This window comes from Erinaceus europaeus, chromosome 3 (genome assembly GCF_950295315.1).
Source record: "Erinaceus europaeus chromosome 3, mEriEur2.1, whole genome shotgun sequence".
NCBI classification, from domain to species: domain Eukaryota; kingdom Metazoa; phylum Chordata; class Mammalia; order Eulipotyphla; family Erinaceidae; genus Erinaceus; species Erinaceus europaeus.
The window spans coordinates 118,321,523-118,344,277 of NC_080164.1; the positions used below are offsets into that span (position 1 = coordinate 118,321,523).

The following is a 22,755-nucleotide window of genomic DNA, read 5'->3' on the forward strand; positions in this document are numbered from 1 at the left end:
ATATAAAATTAGTATAAAAAAGGAAAAATCCATCCCAGAGTTGTGAAAACAAACAAAAGAAATAAAGAGCCAGAGAGAGTGCACTAGAGTGCACTATGGCTATACAAGTGTCTTTCATGCCTGAGTCTCAGAGGTTCCAAGTTCAATCCCTGGAACCACCAAAAGCTAGAGTTATACCCTCATGCATGTGGCCCTAAGTTCACTCCTGGATGCCGCATAGAAATATACAGTGCTTCAGTAAAAGTCAAATAAAATAAAATAAAATAAAATAAAATAAAATGAAAGTTTTGGCCTGCTCTGAAGACATTTGCATTTTAGCCCTTACTCTCTTCTACCTCTTCTGCAAAGAAGTCATCGGGTGTCCAGTCCATTCCTTGTTCATTTAACAGAGGTGTGTGGAGGAGGCCTACCATCTCAGACACCTTTACAAGGTAGAAGGAATGAATGCAAACTACTTTCTATGTCACAAAGCCTCTAGGAAGGGTGACTATTTATATACTTTCCACTGTATCTCTTGGGTTTCATAGGTGTCCACTTCTACAAGATGGCCTTTCCTTAGATCCAGATGACTTGTTGAAATAGATGATGGGGGTCTGGCCAGAGTCAGTGGGAGCAGGTGCAGGGCACAGAATGCTGAGCCAACCAGGAGTGGAGTTGGCTCATCACTAGCAGCCCCCTGCCACCGCCCTGCATTCAAACATAAACTGAAAGCGGGGTGTGCTTGGCACAGTGTGGTGACTATTCTCTTACTCCCTTTGTAGTAAAATTAAAATGGCGTTCTCAAGTCCTGCTTGCCTGACTGCGAGTTTCTTAAAGAAAAGGTAAGGGTCACTTAAAACTTATCTTCCTTGCACGTGCTGGGGGAGTGCTCATGACACAGCTCACCTGGATGGTGTGCTGCTTTGCATCTTAGCAGCCCATGTTCAAGCCTGGCCCCCACTGCACTGAGGGAAGCTTCAGTGCTATGGTCTCTCTCTGTCTCTATCTAAAAAAAAGAAAATGCTGGGAAATATTTAGAATGAGATGTTTCAGGTTAGTCATTTCAACTGGTGAATTTTTTGAAAACAATGAACAAAAAGGCCAACATAGATCATTACAGAATTCTTCCATTTGTAAAGTCAATGTCTTTTTCTTTTTTTAAGATTGATTGATTGATTCATGATAAAGGAGAGAGAACCAGAAGCTACTTTGACACTAGGAACCTGAGCCACCTTCTTGGGCCACTGAAATGAGTTGATTTGTTTGGTTGTTTGTTGTTGTTGTCGTCATTTGCCACCAGGCTTACTGCCAGACCTTGGTGCATGCACAATGATTCTAATGCTCTGGACAGTCATTTTTTTCTGCTTTTTTTTTTCTTACTCTTTTCATTATGATAGAGACAGTGAGAAATTAAGCAGAAAGGAGGAGATAGGGCAAGGAACACCATTATCACTGCTCCACTACTCATGAAATTCCCACCAGCCCCCAAAGGTGAGGAGGGTTGGGCTTGAATCCAAGTCCTTTTACATGATAACTTATACTCTCTACTGGGTGCATCACCACCCAGGTCCTAAAAATTAGTTTCTATTTGACTACTGTGGTGAAGTCATTCTATACCATGCTGGGTTCCTCAAGGCTGAGCAAATAATCAGACAACCATGAAACAGATGAACAAAAGAGAAATAATTTTAAAAAAAGAAAGGGGGGAAGTGTGGTATTTAGAAATGTCCCTTGTCACCTGTTTATGTGATGTTTTCCACTTCTTGTCTCATAGAGGATGTGAAGACACAGCTTCCATTGACATAGACTTGCAAATGGCCAGAGATACCTTCAAGAAGCTCACCTCAAAGAGATGGACATCCATGGTAACCACCAGCATCTCCCTGAACAAGAGAGCACAGAGATTTCCACAGGGTAGCCAGTAGGACTCCAGTTCAGTTGGCAGAGCAAGTTGTGACAAGAAGGAAGCTGTGTCCGTCTTGAGTTTACTGGCTTCCCAGTAAACTCCTTCCCAGTGCCCCATCAGTTGCTGGCACCAGTGTTCTTAGTGAACCCTGAAATGTATGGCAGATTGAGGATTTTTATTTTTAATATTTTCCTTTCTTTTTTTCTTCTATCTTTTCCTTTTATTGAGGGGGTTAATGCTTTACAATGCAGTCATTGACACATGGGTATAATTTCATTATGCAACAGGATCCCAGAGTTCTCTTCTGCCCCTCCCTCCCATCCTTCCCGAGAGTCCTTTGCTTTGATGCCATACACCATGCCCAGTCCACATTCCAGTTTATGTTCTCTTCCCTGTGCCTATTTATTAAGTCCTGCTTATAAGTGAGATCATTTGGTATTTGTCCTTCTCTTTTTGGCTTATCCCACTTAGCATGATGTCTTCAAGTTCCACCCGAGATGACTTTGTCATTTTTAAACAGCTGAGTAGTGTTCCATTGTGTATATTTACCATAGTTTCTTTTTTTTTATTTATCCATTCATCTGTTGTTGGACACCTGGGTTGTTTTCAGGTTTTGACTATTACAAATTATGCTGCTATGAACATAGGTGTACTTAGATCTCTTCTGAAGTAGTTTTGCTTTCTGGCAGTAATGGGGTTTGAACCAGAAACATTTGGTGCCACAGGCCTGAAGACCTTTCTTCATAACCACTATGCTACCTCTTCAGTCTACTCTTTCACTGATATTCCCACTGCAAAGGAAACCTTTGCTGGAAGGGTAGTAACCTATGATGTGATGTGTGAAAATTGCACTGGCTTAGTGCTCTATTTGTCTTCCCCATTTCCTCTTCCAAGGAGAGTTGGAAGACCTGTGAGGCCATCTGGCTGCACTTCCTCTACTGCAGTAGATGTTTGGATCAGTGGATCTGTCAGTCTCTTAGATTTGTGTGTTTATTAACAAGAGAGGAGGAGAAGAGAGAGAGAGAAGGAGAGAGAAAGACAGAGAAAATGAGGGCATCACTTTGTTAGATGTAACACAGAAGATGAAACTCAAGACCACAGGCACACACATACTCAACACTGGGTGATCTCCCCAGCCCAGATCTGTCCATTTCTAACTAAGCCACCTCACCATTGACTGTATACTCAGGGGCAATTGGGGACTCAAGGAGTGATGGAGTTTGAACAGCAGGTCTCAAGGAACTCAGTGATTATCTCAGGCTATTATGCCATAGGCTGTTTCTCACAATCCTCTGCAGCTAAGGAAGCTTGCTTCCCCTTTGGTTGCAGATTACCCAGTGTCTCAGTGACAGCATGTTCGGGGCACTCCCACACCGATCTCCACACCTAGAGGCACTGTGGGTCTTCCTCCTGCTCCCAGAATGTCCCGTGATGCATCATGCCAGTAACTGGGAAAATCTGGTCCTCCCATTCGCAAAGGCCATTCGCAAAATGACGGACAAATCTTTAGGAGTGCTGAGTAAGTTTGATTACTTTCCTGCCGCTTTATTTGCACTCTCTCTCTAAAGTAAAAGGATCAAGTTCCAGAGAGGAGAACTCAAAAGTACACAAAGGTTTGAGGTAAGGTATATGAGCCAATGAATAGACTAACTGAAAGTATTATGATCATTACTATCATTTTTTTAAGTTTTTTTATTATCTTTATTTATTGGATAGAAACAGTCAGAAATCGAAAGGGTAGGGAAGATAGAGAGGGAGAGAGAAAGGGAGACACCTGCAGCCCTGCTTTACCACTTGCAAAGCTCTCCTTCTGCAGGTGGGGACTGGGGGCTCGAACCCGGGTCCTTGTGCACTGTGCGCTCAACCAGGTGCGCCACCACCCTATCCCCATTACTATCATCTTACAAGACACCTGTATTCGAGACTTTCCTCAACTTGACTTTAACAGCAGAAGGTCCAGTCAAGATAATTCTCACATTTCTTTTCTTTTCTTTCCTTTTTTTTTTTTTTTTTTTGCCTCCAGGGTTATCACTGGGGCTCAGTGCTCAGTGCCAGCACTGTAAATCCACCGCTCCTGGAGGCTATTTTTCCCATTTTGTTGCCCTTGTTGTAGTTGTTATTGTTATTGTTGTTATAGCCACTGTTGCTGTTGGATAGGACAGAGAGAGGAGAGAGAGGAGGGGAAGACAGAGAGAAGGAGAGAAAGATAGACATCCACAGACCTGCTTCACTGCTTGCGAAGCAATGCCCCTGCAGGTGAGGAGCTGGGAGCTCGAACCTGGATCCTTACACTGGTCCTTGCGCTTTGTGCCATGTGCACTTAACCCGCTGTGCTATCGCCCAGGCCCCACATTTTTCTTTAAAGATAGATTCAGTCTTTGATATTTTGTTGTTGTTGTTGTTGTTGCTCATGTTGTTTGGAGAGTTTTGTTGTTGTTGTTGTTGTTGTTGTTGTTTTTCCAAAGCACTGTGTACCTCAGGCTTATGGTAGTGTAGGGGGTTATACCTCAGACCTTGGAACCTCAAGCATGAAAATCTTTTATATAACCATTATGCTATTTTCCCCACCCTTAGGTTGTTTTGAAATTAGCCATTTTGACAGATGATGACAAAGAATTGTTAAATTTTGTGTTCTTACTATTTACTTTATTCACCAGTATGGGGTGGCTTCCCCCTACCCAACCCCCATCATGGTTTTCACTGGGGCTCAGTTCTTTAGGATGACTCCACCACTCCCAGAGACCATTTTCTGATAGAGATAGGATATCATGTGATTGTTCTCAACTATCTTCATCTACTTTGTGCCTGCCTAGTAGTCTAGTGACAAGATATACTGTGAGTAGTTGTTTCTAAACTCCTTTAGCTCTTGTATCAATCATCACAGGCATTTCTTTGTACATATGTAGACTTACAAAGCAAATTCCAGAAAGTAAATTTAGTAAAGCAAAATGTGTGTGTTTTACATTTTGATTTTTCCAAAGAACCTTCCACAGAATTCAGAGCAGCCATGAGTGGACAATCATTCATACTATAGTCTAAGGAAATTGTCCTCTGGAGATAAGCAACATGGGAGCCCCCCCCCCCCCAAATGGAAGAACCAGCCTATATACTTCATCAAAAGATATGGGAACTCCACACACACACACACTCACACATTTTTACAGTGGTATCAAACTTAGATATTTCGGGAGAAAAAAAGCCTAGACTCTCTTCATTCAGATTTTCTCACTATGAATAATGTTCCATTTGCATATCACATTCTGGAAACTATCAGTTCTTTCTTTTTGCCTCCAGGATTATCCATGGGGCTAGGTGCTGGCACTATGTACAAATCCACTGCTCCTGGCAGTCATTTTTACCCCCTTTTGACAGGACAGAGAGAAATTAAGGAGGAGGAGGGAGAGAAGGAGAAAGATAGACACCTGCAGACCTGCTTCACTGCTTTTGAAACATCCCCACTGCACTCGGGAAGCAGAGGTTTGAACCCAGGTTCTTGCACAGGTCATAGTATTTGTGCATAGTACTGTGTGCACTTAACCAGGTGTGCCACCTCCTGGCCCCTTCAGTTCTATCTTCTTACATATTTATCCATTCATTGCAATTGCTTTTCTATTTTTTTTTATTTAGGAGCCTTTAAACTATGAAGGTAATTAATCCTTTTTTAAATCCATTTTTTCCTTTAGATTACTACAAGACTTAGTTTTGCAGATTGTGATATTTTTGAGTTGCATCATTTCTTAAACACTTTTCCCACACTCATTACATCAGCATTCACATTGATGGTTCCTGAGTTTTAAACATACTGACTGTAAGTCTACCTCACTCTGAAATTTTAAAGAAAAGTTTCCTGCTCTTCCTAATTTTTTTCTTGTTTCAATATTTTTCTTGTTTAAATAATTAATGCACATGAAGTTTATCCTGACTAAACTGGTTTTCTGAATTAGTTTCCTATTGCCCCATATATATTTCTTAACAATCTAGTTCATTCTCACTAATATGTATGTAATGCTATGATACTTTAACAATATATTAAAATCTCACAGGTGTTTATAGAATCGTTGCCACATTAACTTTTCATGCAGAGGGTCATACTATTTTAACACATTAGCGTGGTTGTGTATTTTCCCATGTGGTAGGTTTGTCTTCTGAGAATTGTTCTTTAAAGTACAATAATTCCGGCTATAACCCCAGCAATTAAAATTCTCTTAGTGTCTAACTTTTTGAATATATCCATAGATACCAGGTTTTCATAAAGTGTGAAGGCATTAATTTTATTTTTCACAGATTAAAAATGTCAACATCATGTGGGTTTATGTTTGTGTATTCATAAACAAACTTTTTCTTCCTCTTTTTATTTGTGATTAATAGTAGGTTACAAGATTATAAGATTACAGTGTATAGTTTCACCCTGTACCCACCACCAAAGTTCTGTGTGCCCATCCTCCCACCTCCCAAAGACAACTGCCATAATTCTCACAAGTCTTAGAAACAGTTTGCTTGCTTCTCTTTTGTTGTTGTTGCTTGTTTGTCTGCAAATTCACAGGTATCAGTCCTCTAGATCCCACACATGACTGAAACCATCTAGTAGTTGTATTTCATCTCTTTACTTACTTCACTAAGCATGGCCACTTCATGTTCAATCCATTTTGTCTCAAAGGACACAATAACATCATTTGTGTGAATATACAAATTTAATAGATATACAAGCTTCCAACTTTATAAAGACCTTAGAGAAGTGTCCGTTTGGGGGCTGGGAGATAACATATGTAGTAGAGTCCTACCATGTGTGAGGTTCTGGCTGTCAGCCCTGGTGACACCTGAGAGCATCATGGATGACGGAGTGGTACTGTGGCGTGTCTCCTTTCTGCTTCTCTCTCTTCTCTTCCTAAATTAAAGAATGTAAAAAAGAATCAGCCATCAGAGGCCAGTTAGGGGTTGCATTACACATGCACAAGACCTTAGTTTCGTTCCCCAGTATCATCAAAAAGAAGGAAGAGGGGAGCCAGGTGGTAGTGCAGCAGCACATGGCACAAAGCGCAGGACTGATGTGAGGACTGATGTAAGGATCCCAGTTTGAGCCCCCACTCCCCACCTGCAGGGGAGTCACTTCATAGGCAGTGAAGCAGGTGTCTTTCTCTCCCCTCTCTATTTTCCCCTCCTCTATTTCTCTCTGTCCTATATAACAGTGACAACAACATCAAAAACAACAATAATAACTACAACAATAAAAAAGACAAGGGCAACAAAAAGGGTAAATAAATAAATTTAATTTTAAAAAAAATGTTTAAAAAGAAGGAAGAGAAAAGGGGAAAGGAGGAACAAGGTGTGGAGGAAGAGGGACAGGGAGGAGAGGGGATGGGGAGGAAGAGGAATTTCCAGGGTGGAAATCATGAGAGCACTAGAGAAATCCAGCATAAGCGTGAACTATCCACACAGTTGGTCATGCACCTGAATTAGAGTTTTAATTCCAACGGCACTTAATCAAAATATTTACATTTGGAAGTAATTCGTGTCCAGGATGATGTCCCTATTTTATGTGTCACATCATCAGAAATGGAAAATATGATTGATCTCAAATGGAAAGTATGAGTCAACTCAGTAAAAACAGGGAGGTAGGGGCAAGGGATGGGGGAGTGTGTGTTGGTATTTAAGACTGATTTTTCTGCTCTCCCCCCCAGAGCAGTGTTGGGCATCTGTGGATGAAGATTCTCTACGCACTCTAGTCCAGATGCTTAAAGATGCCATCAGCTCTCAAATGCGGAACTGGGATGAGTCCACTGAGGTTCAGAAGAATATGAAAGCTCTGCTAGGAGTGATGAAAGAAGTGCACAAGGTAAGGGTTCATCTGAGGGAATAACTGGGCAGGAATTAAAATGCCTTGCGTCTCAAAGGGAGCCTTGTTTTGTTTACTGTCATAGAAAAAAAAAATACTACATCTTATTTAGTCCTTAATAATTGGAAATTTTGCTAACTGGATAGTTTGGGAAGAAATATAGGACCTGTTTTAGATCAAATGAGACATACAGATACTCAAACACAAGAATAATTCTGCATTTTCATGAAAGCACACAATAGAACCTATATGTAACCTAAGGTTAGACTACTATTAAACCACATGATTAGGAGGGCAGGCAGTGGTACACCCACTAAAGCATCTATGTTACCATGTACAAGGACTTGAGCTCAAGTTCTTTGTCTCTACCTGACAAAGGGAGTTTTGGGAAAGCTTCATGACTGGTGCAGCAGTGCTGCAGCTGTCTCTCTTTCTGTCTCCATCTCTGTCCGCCCTTCCATCTCAATGTTTCTCTTGTTTCCATCCAAGTAAATTAATAAATGAAATGTTTTAAAAATAAGTGGACTTAATGGTTGTTGAGGTATAAGGAAGAGTCATATAATTTTGAATAAGAGAAGAATTAAATTCAGTATCGCTCAATTTTAAAGCAATGTGCCAGCAGCCCAGGAGGTGATACAGTAGACAAAATGTTAGACTCTCAATCATGAAGTCCCTAAGTTCATAAGCTTCAGAGTGACGCTCTGATTCTCTCTTTTTTCTTCTCTGTCTCATTAATAAATAATTTAGAAAGATGTTGTAGGCAATGTATATAGCTCAGTAGTAGAGAATGTACTCTATCTTTGAGGTACTATATTCCTGACACCATAAAAAAAAAAGCTAAAACTAGGTGTTTACACATATAAATTGCTAAATAACAATCAAAATAAATTTCACCACATAATAGCAATCTCAGTAGATAGTACAAACCTTTTGGCAATAGTCATTATTTTAATCTCTGTGCACAGATTTTTTTCCATGTATTTATATCTCCTTCAATTTTCACAAAGTCTTATCATTTTGAGCATAGAGATCTCTCATCTCCTTGGCTAAGTGGACTCTTTAGTATTTGATTGTTTTTTGATGCCATTATGAAATGGCAATGGTGAGGCTTCAGGATACAAATAAGAATTTTGTTTTACCAACTTTTGACAATGCAAAGGCGATTAAAGGGTAATACTTGGCATAAAATAACCAGGGATTTAAAGAGCAAGGAACTTTATAAAGACAAAGAAGATGCTTTGAAATGAACTTTTACTAAGAAGTAGCACACAGCACAAACTTACTGGATTTTTGTCTCATTTTTCATTCATGACTTTGGTTATATTTACTCTCTACAATTGAGGAAGCATTTTCTGACTATCAGACTGTCTGTAAGCCCCACATTCTTTAGCTTCTATTTTGTCGCATGCCTGATAAATAGTATATATTAAATTTAGTATTCATTCATTAATGGAAGACAGTGCTGAATTTGTCAAAAGTTATGAATTTTATGGTGCTTTTATTTTAATAATATTTTATGTATGTATACATATTCATTTTTAATAAGATGCAGGGAAATTGTGAGGATGTGGTAGAGCCTGACAGGGCTTGACCTGAGGGTTGTCTCTATCCTGTTAGTCTCTCTCTCTACGGAGAGGTTGAGCAAGGGGGACATGGGAAGCCCAAAAGGTTGCCCCATCATATCAGACTCCCTGCCTCACAAAACACCCCGTGTTTTTCTGCCTCCAAGAGCCGGGCATTCCTTAAAACATTAAGCCAGCTCCCCTTGCTCCACCCTGCATTCCTTGATACCACGGCCCATCCTTTTATTATCTACTTATCAATCTTCTGCTTTGTCTAACAAATGACTTAGGGCCTCCACCCTATTCCCCCCCCCCATTCTGCTCATTTAATATATTCTTTTTCTACCCTCAAACCCGGAGGGTATTATTAATCCTACCAGTTAAACCCCTAGCAACAGTTGCTAAGGAAGTCCCTAGCATTCCCAGCCCTTTTCACCTTTCTCTGCCCCTTTCCTAACCATGTATGGTATTGTCAAGCCACTTCCTTTTCTGATTTGTCTCTTCCCTTTTCTGGCTGGAGAGGCGGGCAGGCAGAGTGGGAGGCTGATTCCAGCCATTGCAGTTTGTGCCACGTGGCTTTACCAGGTGTGCTACTGCCCGACTCTGGGGTGTTGGGATGAATAAAGATTTGAATTGCCTTGCCACCACGAGTTTGGTTCCTGGGTCATCTCTCTCTCGTGTCGTTAGCCTGACAATGAGAGAGATACAGAGAGAAAGATACACACAGGGCCAGGCAGTAGTAATACCTGGTGGAGCATAAACATCACAGTGGTGTAAGGACCCAAGTTCAAGCCCCTGGTCCCCACCTGCAAGAAAGAAGCTTCGCAAGTGGTGAAACAATGCTATAAGTCTCTCTCTCTCTCTCTCTCTTTAATTTTTTTATCTTTGTTTATTATATAGAAACAACCAGAAATTGAGAGGGAAGGGGGAGATAGAGAAGGAGAGAAACAGACAGTTGCAGCACTGTTTCACCATTTGCAAAGCTTTCCCCCTGTAGGTGCAGACCAGGGGCTTTACCCTGGGCTCTTGCTCGCTTAACTAAGTGCTTTACCACTCGGTCTCTCTCTCTCTTGCTCTCTCGCTCTCTTCCTCTCCCTTTCCTCTCAATTTCTCACTGTCTCTACCCAAAAAAAAATTTTTTTAAGCTTTTTAAGGAAGTCTAGAGAGAGAGAAAAAGAGAAGAACATAGTCCAGCTCTGGCTTATAGTGTTGGGGATTGAACCTGGGACCTCAAAACCTCGGGCATGAAAGTCTTTTGCAGAACCATTATGCTGTCTCCCCAGGTCTTCGTACTGCTTTTATTATCAAGATCTAAAAACTGCTTCCAGTAAACCATGCTCTAAGAATTGCTTTATAAATTTCATTGCCAATGTTATATGACTTATAATATGTAACAGAAATCAGAGAAATTATAGATTAAAGGAATTGAATTTTCATAGAGTTCAACTCTGTTATTAACAAATGAACCAGGATAATAGAGGGTTAATGTGATTATGTAACAGCTATGCATGTAAAAAAATCATTCATTGATAGTAAAAGAAATTCACAGGCCCCATTTTATTTAAGGTAAACAAGAAAGCTAAGTGTCAACTACCAGAAAATATCTTCCACATAAATGAATTGTCCCATTGGATGTCCTTTGATGCAGAAAGACTAAAAATGTTCTTTAAGGAAAATCAGGTACAAATTATATATAAATTTCATATTTATTTACTTTGCTGCAAGGGCGTCACTGGGGCTTCTTATCTGTGCCATTATACCACTCCTGAAGAATTCAGTCATTTTTCCAGAGAGAGGGTAGAAAGAGAGAGGTGGGGGGGGGGGTGGGGAAAGAAGTAGGAGGAGGAGGAGGATGAGAAAGCACCGTTGCAGTGATAGTGAATCTTCCTCTTTGCATGGTGCTCTCATGTGGTGGTCTGGGGCTTAACCTGTGTCTTCAGGCATGGAAAAGTACCAGATGAACTATATCCTGCCTCCCAGGAATAACATTTTTTAAAGGATAGTATATTACTTCAGAAATTGTCATATTTTAAAGTGATGCAGATATCATCTCTTTGGTAATCAAGATTTAAGTTAAACCACTATGCCATCTCCCTAGCTGATGAATCAAGATTTGAAAAATTTCTCATTGAAATTCTGAATTTGATATCTTCAATGATCAGTGAAAATTAGCATTCTTCATACACACACACACATACACACACACACACACACACACACACACACACACACACACACACTGGATATTCTTTCTACTTTGCTGTAGGTAATTTGGGTGCTACAATACAGGAACCAAAAAGTATAGAAGGAACTAATTTAAGATGACAAAGAAAGGAATGTTGTTTTCCTTTTCTCTTTACATTGTCAAAACTGTTATCTTTGTTTGTTTTTCAGTGCTTTGCAGACAACACCAGCCCTGTTCTCTTCAGTGATTTTCCATTTGTCTTTGATACAGTTTCCAAAATTAAATTACTGCAAGCTGATGCCCATCACAGAAAATTAGTATGTATGCCTTTTTTTCTTACACAATTTTTTTTACTGTTTTTACAAAGCTTCAGAACAATCACAACAATGAGGTAATTATGTCATAAGAAACAAATGAATCAGTGAAATGAAAAGTAGAATTTAGAAAGAGATCTACACACTTTTGATCAACTGATTTGCCAAATATGCATGGTCATCTGAGTGGAGAAAATATGATCTTTTCCATAAATGGTGCTGAAGCAATTAAATACCCATATCTATAAAAACAACTTTAATCTAGAGTTCACATCAGATATAAAATAAGTTCAAAACATATCAAACACTGAATACAAATGCTTCAAGAATAAAATTTCTTAGAGAAAGCTGGTGAAATACATAACCTGTCCCAGTTTAGCAATGATTTCTTACATCAAAAATTGTCCATAAAATTATTAATATAGCTTAATTTACCTCTTGAAAATACCATGTTTTTAAAAGAAGATATTTGCAAAGCACATATCTAGTAATACATGTACGTTCAAATATCATTTTTTATTGAAGTCTGTTGGATAAGAAGGGTATAATCCATACAATGCCCACTACCAGTGTTCTGTATCTCATCCCCTCCATTGGAGGCTTTCCTGTTCTTTATCCCTCTGGGACTATGGGCCCAGGATCATTATGAGGTGCAGAAGGTGGAAGGTCTGGCTTCCGTAATTGCTTTCCCGCTGGAGTTGGGCATTGACAGGTCAATCCATATCCCCAGCCTGTTTCTGTCTTTCCCTAGTGGGGCAGGGCTCTGGAGAGGTGGGGTTCCAGGACACATTGGTGAGGTCATCCACCCAAGGGAATTCAGATTGTGTATGCCTTTTTTTAATATAAAATTCTAAGCATGTGTAAAGTGTAGAGATCCCAGTATAATCAACTCCTTCACAAAGTTACACTAATCATCAACATTTTGCCACTTTCTTTATCATTTTTGATGTTTTTGATGTCATTATTTTTGCAGAAGTGTGTTTATTTGTAAATATTCAGTTACTTATAAATGAGAGGGGGTGGGGGGCACCAAAGCATTATTACTCCAGACCTCATGCTCGCAAAAGTACTGTACCACCTCCTAGGCTAATACACAAGCATTTTACAAATCCCAAGGCCAATTTCTTCCCATATCTCCATCCTTCAGTGTATTATTTCCATATGTATGACTCCTGCTTGTGCTGATAATTTATTATCGAGTTCAGGCAATGACATAATTCTTCTATGGTAGTGCTGGCCAGTCAAGATTTATTTAATAATTTCATTCACTGATCTGGTCAAGGTGTGCACAATGATGATACTTCTAATCATATCATTCCTTCTTAAGCTATTAGCCAGGATTCTTTAAAGGACAACCATGTCTTATCAACAGGGAGTGGTCCACTTTTAAGGAGCTTCCATGCTCACTCATTCGATGGAGCATAGTCATTGGGAAAAGGGTGGGTCTTCTTGAGCAAGACTTCCCTCTAGTCTGTCCCTACATCAAACATTATCCCTGAGATCCAAGACCATTCTTCTGTTCTTAAGGAATATGGTGCCAATACTCTGCTTTTTTTTGTCAAAGATTCATTGACTTATTTTGAATATCTTCAAGTTTGAGCACTGCTCAGATCTGGCTCATGGTAATATTGAGGATTGCAGCTGGGACATCAGAGCCTTGGGCATGAAAGTCTTCTGTAGAACTGTTATATTGTCTCCTCAACCTGATTCACTTATTTACTATGGGAGAGACAGTAGAGAACCACTCATCTTCACTATATGGTTATACCAGGATTGAACCTGGGGCTTCTGGCACAGAAGTCTTATGCTCTAATGCTAAGCTCTCTCTCTAGCTTTACTCTGCTTCTTAAGACTAATGAGGATGGGAAGATGGGTGAGCAGTGGTACACCTGATTGAGCACACACATTACTATGTGCAAGGATCCAGGTTCAAGACTTCAGTCCCCACCTGCAGGGGAAAAGCTTCACTAGAAGTGATGGAATGTTGTAGGTCTCTCTCTCTTTCTCCCTCTCTCCTTCTCTCCCTCCCTCCCCATCCTTCTTTCTATATATCCCATTCCATTCTTAATTTCTTTCTGTCCTATCAAACAAATAAATGAATGAATAAATAAATGGTGGAGCCCAGGAAGTAGAACACTGGACTTACAAGGATGAAGTCCCAGATTCAATTCCTGGTATTCCATGGCCCAGAGTGATTCTCTGGGTCTCTCACTTCTCTATCCTTACTAAACACATCTTTACAAAGCTTGACGGTATATGAATGTTGTAATATGCCTGTCAGGAGCATGTCCATATAACAGATGATCTGAAGTTGCTTTTTGTTACTTGGCTATATATGTCCACAGGACCAGCCACAGGTCATATTCATTCTCTCTCTCTCTCTCTCTCTCTCTCCCTCTCCCTCTCCCTCTCCCTCTCCCTCTCCCTCTCTCTCTCTCTCTCTCTCTCTCTCTCTCTTTCTGTCTCATATTCTGTGATCTCACTGACTTCCCAGCATAGACATGCAGCATTGGTGTTGCCAATATCAGCCCTGTCTCAGTTTTTATGGGAAATATCAAACTCTTTGCTTTTCTAATGAAAATCCCTAAAACATTTCTTCTAGATAGCAGAAGCACATGCATTCAAGAATAACCTCTGGATGAGTCTAATAAGAAACGAACCCTACCCTTCAGCCAGACTGATCCTGAATGTCAGACGAACTCACCTGGTTGAAGATGCTCTGTGTCAGTTGGACCGAGTTGAAGACACTGATCTCTGCAAACAACTACTGGTACAGTAAAAAGTCGTGTTAAGGCCAGGGAGATAGCATAATAGTTCTATAAACAGACTTTTATGCCTTAAGCTCCAGTCCCCAGCACAACTATAGCAAGAGCTGAGCAGTGTGCCCTTGTAGGAAAAAAGAAAGAAAAGAAAAAAAAAAAGTTTAGTAAGTGTTTTCACTCGGGAGGAAGAAAGTGTTTTAATTTCCTCAAATACATTTATTTTCACTGTGTTCACTGGTACAACATTGGTCTATTTAAGCATTATTTTAAATTTTTATTTATTTTTAAATACCTAAGCTGCCTACAACCTCAGGCCTGATAGATCAAAATCCTTTGGTGCTGACAGTATCTAAGGTAATGTTATTAACAGATATCCTAAAATTGCATAAAGCCTGGTAAGGTCAAGTATGTTCTGGTAAATTCTAACCATTGGATTTTCAGAGAGAAAAAAAAAGCTTCTAATTAACAGGGTTATGTGAATACTTAACTATTGCCATTTAAAACCCTTTGTAAAACTACAAAGAATCCTTTCCATTCTCCTTAAAATTCTTATTTCCCCTTGTCCTGGAACCTCTGGGACTTTGCTTGTGTTCCTTGAGGTCTCTTCTCCCGATCCCTTGATCCCTTACCCTGTTATACTGCCACTATCCTATGAGCACAGGTGTGCACAGATCTCTTTGCATAGATGTGTGCAGAACTTAAGGAACAAGAATAGAAAGGAGAGACACAAAGTAAAACCTGGACTGATTTGGTCTATTGCAGAAAAGGACTCTGGGTAAAGAGGACAGGGAGAAGAGTGGGTGGGGATGGGGGAATTGGAGGTTGGGGTCCTGGTACATGAGGGCAGAAATGGACCTAATTTGGTGGTGAAAGTGTTTTGCAGAGACCTATCATGGTGAAATGGGAAATTATACCCATGTGCCAACAACTCTACTATAAACTATCAATCTTCCAATAAAAAATAATAAACACAAATAAAATAAAACTTTCAAAAAGTGGGTAAGCTAGTGGCCTGGGGTGGGGATGCAAGGATCTTAAACACTTCAGGGTTAGAGTCCAGACTCACCTACATAACTGACAAATGTCCAGCACCCACCTCTACTAGGCTGTGTACAATATAACAGAACTCTGTGCCACAAGACAAGGTGAAGTCCCCCATATCCACTGCTGGGGAACCAATTCAGGGAGCACAGAGCACAGTGTATTAAGCAGGAGTGGGGCTCTTGGGATTCTGGGCACTTCAGGAAGTCTGGAACATGGAAATAAAGGCCAAGATGGATTCTCTCCCCTCAGGTTGGCTTTGTTGGGGAGATCCGTCCTGAAGCTGGAGGGTCAGTGCCTGAATTCTTCCAAGGTGTGTTTGAAGAGATGACGCACAAAGACTATGGGCTGTTCATTTATCCTGATGAGGGCCCCTACATGTGGTTTCCTGTCAAAGTAAGTCTTGGCTTTTCTTTACATTCTGCAGGGCAGAAAAAGAACACCATATACTGTAATATGAAACCCATGCACACTAATGTAAAAAATAGGACACAAGATAGTATATTGGTTATGCAAACAGATCCTGATGCCCGAGCCTCAAAAGACCTAGGTTCAATCCCCAGTACCATCATAACATAAGCCAGAGTTGAGAAGTGCTCTGGGAAAAAAATAATAGACCACAGCTCCTCTTCTTCTTCTAGCGTTTGCCCTTCTTCCGTAGCCAGTCAACAGCGTCAGGTTGAGCCTGATGTAAAGTCTCGAGACCTCCTTTGAATCTGGAGAGGTGGCAGTCGTTGACTATGTGGGTCATAGTCTGTCTGGAGCCACAGGGGCAGTTCGAGTCATCTCTGGCTCCCCAGTGATGGAACATAGCAGCGCACCGGCCATGGCCTGTTCAATAGCGATTGAGGAGGGCCCAATCATAACGTGCTAGGTCAAAGCCAGGTTGACGCTTGCAGGGGTCTGTGATGAGGTGTTTGTTCTTTACCTCAGCTGACTGCCAACTCTGTTTCCAAGAGTCTGGAACAGAGAAGTTCCGTGTAGGCTTAGGGGACCAGATTGGATGACGAGACGTCAAGCGTTGGACAGGGTGGGCGAAGATATCCGCGTATATTGGCAGGTCCGGTCGGAACCGGGGTGGAATGGATGGTTCCAGAAATTATCCTCATGGAGGAATATAATTTGGAATCGACCAAGTGGACATGGGGGCTACGGAACCATACTGGGGCACAGTATTCTGCAGTGGAATAGCATAATGCCAGAGATGATGATCGCAGTGTGGAAGCGCTCGCGCCCCATGAGGAGCTGGCCAGTCTTGCAATGATGTTATTCCTCGCGCCCACCTTTGCTGCAGTTTTTATGAGATGTTCGTGAAATGACGGTGCGATCGAGAGTAACGCCAAGATAGACTGGCTGGGCTTCATGCCGGATTCTCGTATCGTCAAGCTGCACATTAAGCTCACGCGAGGCCGAGGCATGGTGTAGATGGAAAACAGATGATACCGTTTTTGCAGTGCTAGGGATTAGTCGCCATTTTTTACAGTAATCAGATATCAGAGACATGTCTTTCGTGAGTGTTTCCTCAAGGATGTCAAACTTGGATGCCTGAGTTGCACAGCAGATGTCATCGGCGTAGATGAACTTCCTTGAAGAAGTATCTGGAAGGTCATTGATGTAAATATTAAATAGCGTAGGAGCCAGAACAGAGCCCTGGGGGAGGCCACTTGAGACAGGTCTCCATCTGCTAGACTTGTCACCCAGATGCACCCGGAATCCTCTATTTTGGAGAAGAAACGATATAGTGTTGGCCACCCATGGAGGCAGGCATCTTGAGATCTTGACTAGGAGACCAAGGTGCCAGACCGTGTCATAGGCTGCTGTGAGATCAACAAATCAGCATCCGTCTTTAAATTCTTCTGGAATCCATTTTCAATGTAAGTTTAGAGGGCCAGGGCTTATTCACAGGTAGATCTACCTGCGAACAGCTCCTCAAGATTCTTTTTTTTTTAATTTTTTTATATTTATTTATTTTCCCTTTTGTTGCCCTTATTGTTTAACATTGTTGTAGTTATTGATGTCGTTGTTGTTGGATAGGTCAGAGAGAAATGGAGAGAGGAGGGGAAGACAGAGAGGGGGAGAGAAAGATAGACACCTGCAGACCTGCTTCACCACCTGTGAAGCAACTCCCCTGCAGGTGGGGATCCAGGGGCTCAAACCTGATCCTTAAGCTGGTCCTTGCGCTTTGTGCCATGCACACTTAATCTGCTGCCCCACCACCCGACTCCCAGCACCTCAAGATTCTATTCACAGAGCAATAGCTTTGACATCACCTGGGAGCTACTGGAACTGCTGGTAGCTCATCTGGTAGAGCACACACCTTACCATGTCTGAGGCCTTGGGTTTGAATGTCAGCAACATGAAAGTGGTGTACCATGAGAACTGTCACTAAGTTCTGTGCCCTTGTATAGGAGTACAAATTGCATAACTAGTCTCATTCTGATGGGTATTTGACTAGCTTCCAACCTTTTAAGAAGACTTGTAATTAGGGGGAAAATTACCTATTATTTGTGATCCCATGGTCAAGCAGGCTCCTAAGCCAATTTTTTTTAACTTTAGAGAGAGAAAGAATGACAGTAAGAAGAGCAAGAGAGAGAGAAAGAGACGAAGCAGTTAGATTATAAGGCTATCTGAATGTATTTGTTCAGAAAGGCTTGGTCTAAAAGGTTTTTGGAACCAGTTTTTCATATATGTAGAAATGGAGGGGGGAGACAGAGAGGAAGAGAGAGAGAGAGAAAGATACCCACAGCACTACTTCACTATTCATGAAGCTTCTTCCTGCAGGTGGGGATCAGAGGCTTGAACCTGGGTCTTTGTACATGTTAATATGTGAGCTTAACCAAGTGCACTACCACCCAGCCCCTGAATCTGTTTTTCTTATTTCAGATGTGTTGTTAGTAAGAAAAACTTAATTCATGTATGTATGATTCTGAACTGCTAATCTGTAATTTAAATCATATTTAAAAGTCTGGGGAGGCAGCATAATGGATATACAAAGTTTTTATGCCTGAGGCTCTGAGGTTCCAGGTTCAATCTCTAGCACCATCATAAACTAGGGCTGAGCAGTGCTCTGGTCTTACTAAATTAATAAAGGGGGAGGGGAAAAAGGGAAATGGCCACTAGGAGTGGTAGATTCATAATGCAGGCACCAAATCCCATCAATATCCCTGCTGGTAAAGGAAAAAAAGAAAAGAAAAGAAAAAAAGAGTGGTCCAGAGGTGGTATAGTATATAAAGCATTAGACTCTCAAGCATGAGGTCCTGAGTTCTATCCCTGGCAGCATATGTACCATAATGATGTCTGGTTCTTTCTCTCTCGCCTATCTTTCTCATTGATAAATAAATAAAATCTTTTTAATTTTTTATATTTATTTATTTATTTTCCCTTTTGTTGCCCTTGTTTTTTAACTGTTGCTGTAGTTATTGTTGTTGTTATTGATGTCATCATTGTTAGATAGGACCGAGAGAAATGGAGAGAGGAGGAGAAGACAGAGAGGGGGAGACAAAGACAGACACCTGCAGACCTGCTTCACTCCCCTGCTGGGGCCGGGGCGGGGGGGGGGGGGGGGGGGGTCGAACCAGGATCCTTAGGCTGGTCATTGCGCTTCACACCAGCGCTTAACCTGCTATGCTACCAATTGACTCCCAAATAAAATCTTTAAAAAAGAAAAAGGAAGGAGACATTAACAAAACCATAGAATAAGAGGGGTACAATTCCACACAATTCCCATAATCCGATCTCCACATCCCATCCCCTCCCCCTGATAGCCTTCCCATTCTCTATCTCTCTGGGAGTATGGATCCAGGGTCGTTGTGGGTTGCAGAGGGTGGAAGGTCTGGCTTCTGTAATTGCTTCCCCGCTGAACATGGGTGTTGACTGGTCCTGGTCGATCCATACTCCCAGTCTGTCTCTCTCTTTCCCTAGTAGGGTGGGGCTCTGAGGAAGTGGAGCTCCAGGACACATTGATGGGGTCGTCTGTCCAGGGAAGTCTGGTCAGCATCTTGCTGGCATCCGGTACCTGGTGGCTGAAAAGAGAGTTAACATACAAAGCCAAACAAATTGTTAAACAATCATGGACCTAAAGACTGGAATAGTGCAGATGAAGTGTTGGGGGGTATTCCCTGCATGCTCTTGTGTACTTCTGCTTTCAGGTATATATTTTTCCCCTAGTTTATGGGCACGGGTAAATAAATAAAAGAAAGAAAGAAAGAGAAAAGAAAAATAGGATGGCAGACCTGTGATGCAGCAATTTTATTGATAAAATCTAGTTTATTAGAGAATGTAAGACTTGAGCAGAAAATATATACTTACATAGTGCATAATCAGATCAGTTGCTAAAATTTTTTAGTGACAGAAAATAGTAAGATAAACATCATTGAAAACTTCATGCAAACAGGCTGGCCCTGATCATTCCAGGACAAGTATATTTCTTAGTAATTTACTCACATTACTGTACTAATATTATAATAAAACTTTGTAATATCGACAGTGAACTTATATAAGGTTAAGAACTACAATAACAAAAGATATTCAGAAAAAAAAGAAAAAAAGGAAAGAAGGAAGGAAGGGAGGGAGGGAGGGAGGGAAGGAGGAAGGAAGGGGGAAAAAAGCTTAAGATATTTCTTACTCTCTGTTGGTCCCTCTGCTGTTTTTTTTCTTATTTTTAACTTATTTATTTTTGAATAGAAACAGAGAAATTGAGGAGAGAGGAAGAGAGACAGAGAGACACCTGAAGCTCTGCTTCACCACTTGTGAAGCTTTCCCAATACAGGTGGGGACCAGGGGCTTGAACCTGGGTCCTTGTGCACTGTAATGTATTTTTTAACTTTTATTTTTTTTATTGGTGATTTTGTGATGAGCCACAAGATTGTGGGATAAGAGGAGTACAGTTCCCACTACCAGAGTACTACATCCCATCCCCTCCATTGGAAGCTTCCCTATTGTTTATCCCTCTGGGAGTATGAACCAAAGATCTCTATGGGGAGCAAAAAGTCGAAGGTCTAGCTTCTGTAATTGCTTCTCCACTGGGCATTGACAGGTCAACCCAGACCCTCTAGGTTGTTGACTATTTGTCATGAGCAGTGTTTTTTCATTCTCCTTTTCCAGCCCATATTGAAGAAGAAACGCTATTTCCTCTTTGGAATTCTGTGTGGACTTTCTCTGTTCAATTTGAATGTGGCCAATATCCCTTTCCCACTGGCTCTGTTTAAGAAACTTCTGAATCAAAAACCATCATTGGAAGATTTAATAGAACTCAATCCTACCTTGGGGAAGTAAGTAAACTCTTAATATATGTAGTAAGACTCAAAGGCATAAATAATATTTGGGAGCCAGGTGGTACAGTACTTGGTTGAGCGTACATGCTGAAATGTGCTAGGACCCAGGTTCAAGCCCCTGGTCCACATCTGCAGGAGGAATACTTAATGAACAGTGAAACAGGTTTGCAGGTCGCTCTCTCTCTCTCTCACTCTCTCTCTCCCTCTCCCTCTCCCTCTCAGTTTCTCTCTGTATCTATCCAATAAATAAATTAATCAGCTAAATCTAAAAAACAGTAATAATGTCACATACACAGAGCCTTCAATTTCAATATAAGTGTGCCTGTTGGGAGAATTTGAACTTAAGCATGACTTATAATCGCTGAAAGTTCAAAACTAGAGAAAATTCAAATGCTGCTTTTAATTATCAGGCAGTATAACAAGGTGAGTTTTGGCCTTGGCTCTCTTGATGCCATCCAGCTACAATGCATCAGACACTTCGCAATATTCTTCATGAGAAATCATTCACACTATACTCATTTTAAATGTTTCAGTATATCATCAACTTTGGTATCTAGGGCATGAAAAAGCATTTGAAGCTAAAAGGCAGACTATATCTGTAAGAAAAAAAAAAATGCTGGTTACAGCTATTAGAAACCTCTGATGAAGACCTCCAAACGGTAAACACGTAGCCATCTATATGGCTGGGGTATGGTCATGCCTGTGCATGACTCATCAAAAAATGAACATATCCTCAACTCCACTGGTAATTGAGAAGTGACACATCCAGCATCATCTCACTGCTTCCAGATTGTAACATTGTACACTGCTTAAAAAATAAAAGATGCTTCATAGAAAAATTTTTTTCATTAGCATTGATTGGATGAAAGGATCTCCTTCTCATGAGCCGTTAGTGGGACAAGAGGCTGGCTGGCTGTGCAGTGTCTGTCCTGACAGTCTAGAATAGGGTCTTTGGTCTCTGCAGCTGGAGCTTTGGAGTACATGGTATTTCCCTCTTGAGAGGTGCTAGGGGCAGCCTACCCCCAGTTGTGACAACCAAAGGCATTGGCAAAGTTTGTCAAAGGTCTCTTGGGGGACTATAGTCACCCCTTGTGGGGATTACTAGTCTGGTAGAAGGGGCACCATTCTGTCATTTCCAGCAGTGTTTCTGCATCACCGGCGATGCAGCCTGTCAAAATGTCAACCCCAGTTATAATTCTAGAAGGTGGGCAGCAGGCAGTAGGAGAGGGAATGTGAACTGTGAACATTTCTAGATTTCTTTTCACTGGAATGTGTTTCTGTTTTGTGCTGACTTTTGTAAGATTAACCAATAAAGTCTTAACCAAACATTTTCATTAGGAGTTTGCAGATGGTTCTGAATTGTGAAGCTGATGATATGGAAAGCCTCGGCCTATTTTTTTCTGTGAGTACAAAAGGAAGTCAGAATGTAGTCTAGCTTAAGTTTTTTTTTCAAAGTAACTTTTCATGATTGCATCTTTTTTGATATTTTTATTAGTGATTTAATATTGATTTACAAAATCTTAAGAGAATAAGGGTATAATTCCACACCATTTCCACCACCAGAGTTCTGTATTCCCATTGCCTCCACTGAAAACTAACTGCAGTGATTCCCCATGGTTACAGATATGGCTTGATTCTGTATCTATCTATCTATCTATCTATCTATCTATCTATCTATCTATATCTATTTATAGATATTTTTTCTTCTCACTTTTTCTATGATCCTGCCTTTAGCTCCTTTCTAAGTGATGCCAATAGCTAATTATTACTTCTGAGTGTCTTTCCTTTATTTTTTTCCTCTTCTCTCTCAGATAAGAGAAACACTACCTAGTTTCCTTTGGTATTTTCCAGATTCCCTTATGATAGTACCTTAAATGTGGGATTTTTGGAAGTACATTTC

At 40.8% G+C, this 22,755-nt stretch overlaps 1 protein-coding gene and 1 long non-coding RNA gene across 3 annotated transcripts in view; both read left to right on the top strand.

The window, feature by feature from the left end:
- The window catches only part of LOC132537525 (uncharacterized), a 177,339-nt gene that overhangs the window by 149,300 nt on the left and 5,284 nt on the right, over positions 1–22,755 (top strand). The window lies entirely within an intron of this gene.
- Positions 1–22,755, top strand: part of HERC6 (HECT and RLD domain containing E3 ubiquitin protein ligase family member 6) — a 43,427-nt gene that overhangs the window by 15,388 nt on the left and 5,284 nt on the right. For both annotated transcript variants that reach the window (XM_060187803.1, XM_060187804.1), the window contains 10 exons: positions 762–821; positions 1,754–1,844; positions 3,215–3,404; positions 7,564–7,718; positions 10,847–10,960; positions 11,675–11,782; positions 14,382–14,549; positions 15,835–15,978; positions 20,686–20,852; positions 22,194–22,257. In XM_060187803.1, the coding sequence (XP_060043786.1) occupies positions 762–821; positions 1,754–1,844; positions 3,215–3,404; positions 7,564–7,718; positions 10,847–10,960; positions 11,675–11,782; positions 14,382–14,549; positions 15,835–15,978; positions 20,686–20,852; positions 22,194–22,257 (1,261 nt within the window). The remainder of the gene's footprint in view (positions 1–761; positions 822–1,753; positions 1,845–3,214; positions 3,405–7,563; positions 7,719–10,846; positions 10,961–11,674; positions 11,783–14,381; positions 14,550–15,834; positions 15,979–20,685; positions 20,853–22,193; positions 22,258–22,755) is intronic.